Here is a 6761-nt window from a genome sequence, read left to right on the forward strand (position 1 = left end):
CTTTTCCCCATGATATTTTCAGAAAATTTTAAATAACTGGATGAAATGCAATTTTGTGACCATAAAAATAAAACTGGGCTCAGTCTCCTCATCCTTTTATCCTGATGAAGTTAAGAACCACACACAATTAGCATTTTTTTGCAATGCAATGAGACTTTGAAAAGTCGAATCACCATGGGTTGTTTGCAGGATGGAAAAGCAGCTGGAAATCAATCAGTTGGACCTCATCCAAGGCAATAGGGAGAAGCTGTGATAGGGACACAGGGAAGCAGAGCTGTGATAGCTCTCCCCTTGTGCTGGTGGGGTACAGCTGCTCCTTTTTTGGGGGCCCAGGTTGTCACTCACACAGACACCTCAGCTGGCGTGGCTCTGCTCCAGGGAATGCGCTGCACCTCAGGAGAGCAGGCAGTGACCAATCCCTTGCTGGTGCAGTGAACAATCCCTTGCTGGTGCAGTGAACAATCCCTTGCTGGTGCAGTGAATGCTCCACTCTCAGGGCCCTCAGGCTCCCCTGAGTGTGGTGTGAGTAGTTTGGGCAAGTCATGGTTGAGGATGTGATGAAGTGAAGCTCTGCCTGGGTACCGCGCTCACTCTCTACTCTTGTGGCTCAGGCATTTGTGATCTCATTCACATCCGACTTCATTCCACGCCTCGTGTACCTGTACATGTACAGTGAGAATGGCACCATGCATGGCTTCGTCAACCATACACTATCCTCTTTTAATGTCAGCGATTTCCAAGCAGGAACAGCTCCTAATGACCCCCTGGATCTTGGCTACGAGGTTCAGATATGCAGGTACTCTCTTGAATAATCGCTAACGCCAAATGTTTTCACAGCTGGCTAAGAACGTGGCAAATTCTTACATTCCTGGGGCAGATTCTTTGTATTTTCAATACCTTTTTAGCATCTTGCTAGCCTTTTATATCAGATGGATCCATTGCCTTGAACATCTTGCTTACATATTAAGTAATCACAGACCTGAATATGATTTACTGCTTATTTTGGGAGATGGAGATTATTGTTAGTTAAATTCAGTGCTTGTCCATGCAAAGATTTTTATTATTATGGATTCCCTTTTCCAGGAAAGGAGACAAATAATGATAAACAGCACCATGGTGCTTTAAGGGAAGAAAATTATGTCACTCTGATGTCATGTCATGATATAATGACCATGGCCAATTTTTTGTCCTGTTCCCAATTCCTAATGAGAGCAGTAGCATCCTTATCTGCACTGGAACTTAGGACTTCTTTATAGTGTCATCACAAAGGAGAAATTTGTACACCTGTGACAATTCATATCTATTCTTCTCATGTTTAACGGAAAATTATGGTTACCTATTTCAGCTAATATATTCTTAGAACTGACAGTGAAAGCACTTAGACCAGCAAAGCTGAAAAGGGGAAAACAGAGGGAGGAAGAGGGAGAGAATAATAAGGAAGGAAGAGATATTCCAGGGGAGAAAGAAACAAAGATGACTTTGATACATGCATACTAAAAAAATCACACTAACTGACCAAATAAAAAACCTTGCCTTTGAATCATATTATTTTATATTATCTTCTTTATGCATTTAAATAGTACAAGTTAATATGGTGAAATGACCTCTAAACAGAAAATTTGCTCAGGGATGAAAGCAAAACCAACCCAAACTGCATTTGCAGTAGCTTTGCTTGCTTTTACTTTCTCCTGGTTTCCTCCTGCTGCGCTCTGGGCAGAGGTTAAGCAAGGCTGGCAAACATGTTTCAGCACAGAATGGAAGTGTTGGCATCATGGTCCAAAAGCAAAATGCCAGATTTATTTGCTTTCCACTCCCAGCCTCTGTGTTCTTTCAATCCCATCCTTATCCCAAGGATTTCGAAATAATTTGAAAATGCAGAGCCCTTATTCTTTCAAAATATTGACAGGATGCTGTGGTTTTGAATTTAATGTATTTTTCTTGGTCTTGTTTATCAACACATAGATTTTCTGTAAGCCATACTAAGGAAAAATTCTCTTCTCTCCACCTGACAAAATTTAGTTTCAACCTTTTGCTAATCACGTTAAATGTGTTCTATGAATCTGAAATCAGTATTTTTGTCTTTAAAATTTGTTTGAAAAATAGATGTTGCCTTTTTACCTATCTTAAAATAAATCACATGAGCTGTGTAGTTTACTCTGTCTTATGCAAAATTGATATGTAGCAATCAGAGGGTATTAAGATGAATTAGCCTTTAATTTTAAGGCTAACTTGAAGGCTGCGGGAGAGTTTCATCTATGTCTTGTTTCTGAGAGATTAATACAATGAACTTTCTTTTAGACAGTTCCATTTATTGTTTGACTGTTTGTGAATAACTCTTTCCAGTGCCAACATTTCTGAATTACACCCCTGATTTACTGAGTCTTGTTTTGCAGGTATAAAGATTATAGAGAACCCCCCTGGTCTGAAAACAAATATGACATTTCAAAGGATTTCTGGGCTGTCCTAGCAGCAAGATTGGCATTTGTGATAGTTTTCCAGGTAGGTGACACTGCAGGCATTGGAAATAAGTTATTGGGCCAAAGAAATACCTTCTTTCTCAGTTGTTTTATGGAAAAGCCAAAGAAATTTGCCCATTTTCATCGCCCTCTTTGTCCCACCCAACTAGGCATTGGTATATCCTCAGTGGAAAAATTCATCCCCAGGGATTCCTTGAACTGGTTTTATGCAGAACAACTTAATGACCTTAAAGACCAGCAAAGCACAAGGCTGATACTAATTAGCTTCCACCAATTTCTCCCATAGGACATCAACAATTTCACTGAAGCAGCATAAATTTAACCCAAAATCATTTTTAGAGCTAGCCAAGAAATTAGATTTTCAAAATTTTCCAAGTTCAGGTTTAATTTGCATCTGAATAAGAAGCAAAAATCTTGTAATTTGTCCTTAAAATACATTGTTTAATCACAGCAGTGATGCTGCTTGTTGTGGCACAAATGTTTTAAGTCTGCCTTATCTGAATAACTTGTTTCAAAACTTTTATTAGTTTTTTTTGATTAAAAATTATCTTTTTGGGAAAGACCACCCCTTCCTTGAATCAAGGTTTTTCAATTAGAAAAATTCAATTGGAATGTGTTTTACCAACTTTTACCATTTTTACCTCTTGTATTTGCTTCTGCCTTCCTGATGTAAATCTCATGAGCCACTCACCAGCTGCAAATTCCTTTGGATTTCTAAGTGGCTGCAGTGTCAGGATTGGTACAGAAATCATAGAGGTCAATCAATACCTGATGTATTTCTCTACTTCTAGCATGCACAAAGCAGTTGAGGGGAATTTGGTCCCATAGTCCAACTCAAATATTGTCCTCTCTTCATTTTTCCTTCCTGAGTGCCCTCTCCTTTCCCTGCTGCCACCCTTTACTTTAGCCCCACTGACACTTTCTCACAACTCCATTTTCAGAACTTGGTCATGTTCATGAGTGAGTTTGTTGACTGGATTATCCCAGACATTCCCAAGGACATTAGTCAGCAGATTCACAAGGAGAAAGTTCTCATGGTGGAGGTCTTCATGAGGGAAGAGCAAGGCAAGCTGCAGATGCTGGAAACCTGGAAAGACAAGGACAAGAGAAAAGGGGAGAACTGCAACAACCACAGCCCCAGGCTCTCGAGGAGCCGCAGTGGGAGCTTGTCCTCTTGCCATTCCTATCCTCTGGACGTTTAGGCGAGGAGGGAGCTGAGGCTGTCGGGCATTCCAGAGACAAAAGCCATGGCACCAAGGGCAAGACTCCAGTACGGACACCCCAGTGCATGTTGAAGGATGTGCTGCCATTTTGCTCCCATCTTTGTGAGAAATGCCCTTCTTGCAAACATGGAGGACCACGTTCTATTTCTGACAATGTTGGGGTTTTGTTTTGTTTTTTGTTTTTCTTTTGCACAAGCAGTAATGCAGGGAGTTTTTGTATTTCATCCTGAGGTAGCACTATCGACGTTGGCGTGCATTAAGAAATGCAGGTACTTAGAACAATCTTGTTGGAGATATTCTCTGAGAATCTGATCTTAGCCTTTCAATTAGCTAATGAAATAACGGTAAATTTGAAGTCATTATAATAATAATAATGCTAATTTGAACTATTTTTGGAAAGCTGGGTTTGAAGGTCCATGGGGTAACTTGCTAAAAGATATGCAAAATCAGTATTCCCTAGTATTCCATAAATCCTTACCAGACTGACTTGCTTCCCAAGACTGGGTTTAGCTTTGTGAGTCTGGGCTTTGGAGTCCCAAAGATGTGGGAGAGGGACTTGTGGCAGCCTGCTGTGTCCCCCAGACCCTCTCTGGGGCACCACTGCCTCTGGAAACATCAGCACAGGGATTCTGGGCAGTGCTTTCTTGGCAGCAGCAGCACAATTGCAGAGATCCTCCCAGCAGGCCCATGGTCACGGAGCATTTGTTAAATGCCCTGAGTTAATGAGCACACAGAGAGCTCCAGTGACTCTCACTGCCCTGCCAAGCACTCACACGCTGCTGTTGCTGAGGAAATTCCCTTTTCCCCGATGGTTCAGCACATCCCTGCCCCAGCCTGGCTTTTCCCTGTAGCCCTCTGGAGCAGGACAAGGGAGTGCTTGCACCCGTGTTTCACAGCCAGCTTTTCCCACAGACTTCCTGCTGTTGGCTGGCACTGTCCAGAGGCTGTGCCAGGGGAGTCAATCCCAAATGCATCCCACTTGCTGTCTTCAGTGGAAGCTTTGCCTGCACTGGGGCTACAGGACCAGACCTTCAGCTAGTTACAGGACTTTTCTTTTGTCTTAAAATCCTCTGTCTTTTGTACAAGGAGCTTTTCCCTAAAGTATCAGTCTGAAATCCTTACTTACCATGACTAGCTAAATCCCATCAGTACAGCTCTTTTTAAGCATAATATGTTTTTGTTTTGCTTTGTTGACCGATAAACTGCACTTCCAAATAATATTGGTGCAATTAACCTAATTTCTTTTATTGCTTTGTCTTGTCCATGGCACTTGCATTATAAAATTGAAAAAGAAAATAAAAAGGAAAGATTTCTTTAAAGTCTAACTACTGTATGGTTTGTTACAAAACCAAACTGTTTTCAAGAGGTTAGTTATTTCTTTTTTTCTTTTGTTTTTTCTTTGCCAAACTAATTTAAAGATTATTGCTAGAACTCTAAGAAGAATGCCATATATAGCTTTTGATATATTTATTTGTTTTAAAGTATGTGATAAACTTGATATTTTTCTGTAGTCTGTCCAAAGAAGGTACCAAAAGAGAAATTATGTGGAAGGAAAGAAAGTGGTATTAACCAAATATTCTTGAAGCTTATTTAAAATACTGATCCAACCAAAGATTTTTATTAATAAAGGGCTTATATTTTGTTAACTCTTGTTTCTGTTGTATTTTGACTTGCAGGAATGTCACTATTTTTAAAATTTGTAACTTATGATAGCGTGTTGCTGTAGGGCCGAATCCTGCCTGATTTATTCCCACATAAATGTAATGCCTGGTTAGTAAATGTTTACCAGATCAGGCCCACTGACTGCAATAGGACTGGGGAGAAATCAAGCAGAATTCTGTCCACACCTTTTGTTGAAAACTTGTTTTTCCTCTCATTCCTTGGTAGCCCAAAAGATCCAGGAGAAAGCCAAACTACCTATTCTGAGGAGAAATGTTAGGGATCGTCCTCGAAGGGGATTTAATCTGTAAATACTGACCTGAAAGTGTTCCCAACTTAATACTGACATTCCTGTAAATGGTGGAACTATATCCTCAACACATACTTATCTGAATTTTTCATTATTTGCTGAAATCATGGAATAGTAACAGTTGCTTATACTTTCTTTTGTACAGTAAATTGTTTGAAATGCAATTTTGTATATAAAAATCTGTATTACTACTCAGATATCTATAAAATTATTTCATGGAATCATTTTTTAAGAAAAGCAAATATATACTAAATCTGTTTTATTTTGGGGTTTTTTTTTTCCTTTTTCTTTGAACACTTATTTGAAATAAACTTAAATATCCAAGAGTTTCTCCTGTGGGACAGGTTCTGTTCCCAATCCTCCTTGTGCTCTGAATGTACAGACATCTCCCTAAAAATGTCCCAGGTAGGTCTGGAGTTTGAGCTGCTTTAGAGACCCGCTTGGAGATGAGTGAATCCCGCCTGAAATCCATCTCCAGGAGTACAAAGGGAGTTTTTGGCTGCAGAATGGCTCCACTGTGGCTGTCACATTCCCACTGCCCTGAGGGGCCTGTCCAAGCAAGGCTGGCCTCAAAACCTCGCTTGCTGATTGCAATTTTTTTCTTCCTTTCCCATTTAACTGTTGTGTGAGAAGGCAAAGCATGAGGCTTCACACCGGCCCTCCTTTTCTGGATGGAAAATATTAATGCTCCAAGTCAGGAAATTTAGTTTGGAATGTGGGAATTTTGTCCTGAGGGAATGGATATGGACACCAGAAGCAGGTAAACCTCAGTCTAGCTGGTAACCATGTAGGATTGTCAGTTATTAAAGACAAAATAATACATATGAGCTCATTAGATGTAAGATAATCTAGAAAACCATTTGCACTGTGGTTGTGGTACTTTTCCTAAAAGTTGTTTCATATTTGGGATGCAAAAAAAAGAGGTTTGCTTTTAACAATAGCAAATTTGGGGCAGAATTGTGCTAGAAAGGACTTACTGGAACAGAGGGGGAAAAAAAAGAAACTTAAAACAGGGAAGCAGGGATCTGGAAGTGATCAAAGAATACCTGCACATACCTTGATGTGACTCACAGTGACCAGGTTTGATGAAAG

At 40.1% G+C, this 6761-nt stretch overlaps 1 protein-coding gene across 1 annotated transcript in view; it reads left to right on the forward strand.

Annotated features, from left to right (window-relative positions):
* ANO1 (anoctamin 1) overlaps positions 1-4894 on the forward strand; it is a 69702-nt gene extending 64808 nt beyond the window's left edge. The window contains exons 25-27 of the mRNA XM_030949357.1: positions 612-796; positions 2394-2499; positions 3419-4894. Of these exons, the coding sequence (XP_030805217.1) occupies positions 612-796; positions 2394-2499; positions 3419-3679 (552 nt within the window). The 3' untranslated portion in view covers positions 3680-4894. The remainder of the gene's footprint in view (positions 1-611; positions 797-2393; positions 2500-3418) is intronic.
* The last annotated feature ends 1867 nt before the right edge of the window (positions 4895-6761 follow it).

Source organism: Camarhynchus parvulus, chromosome 5, assembly GCF_901933205.1.
Source record: "Camarhynchus parvulus chromosome 5, STF_HiC, whole genome shotgun sequence".
Lineage (NCBI taxonomy): Eukaryota > Metazoa > Chordata > Aves > Passeriformes > Thraupidae > Camarhynchus > Camarhynchus parvulus.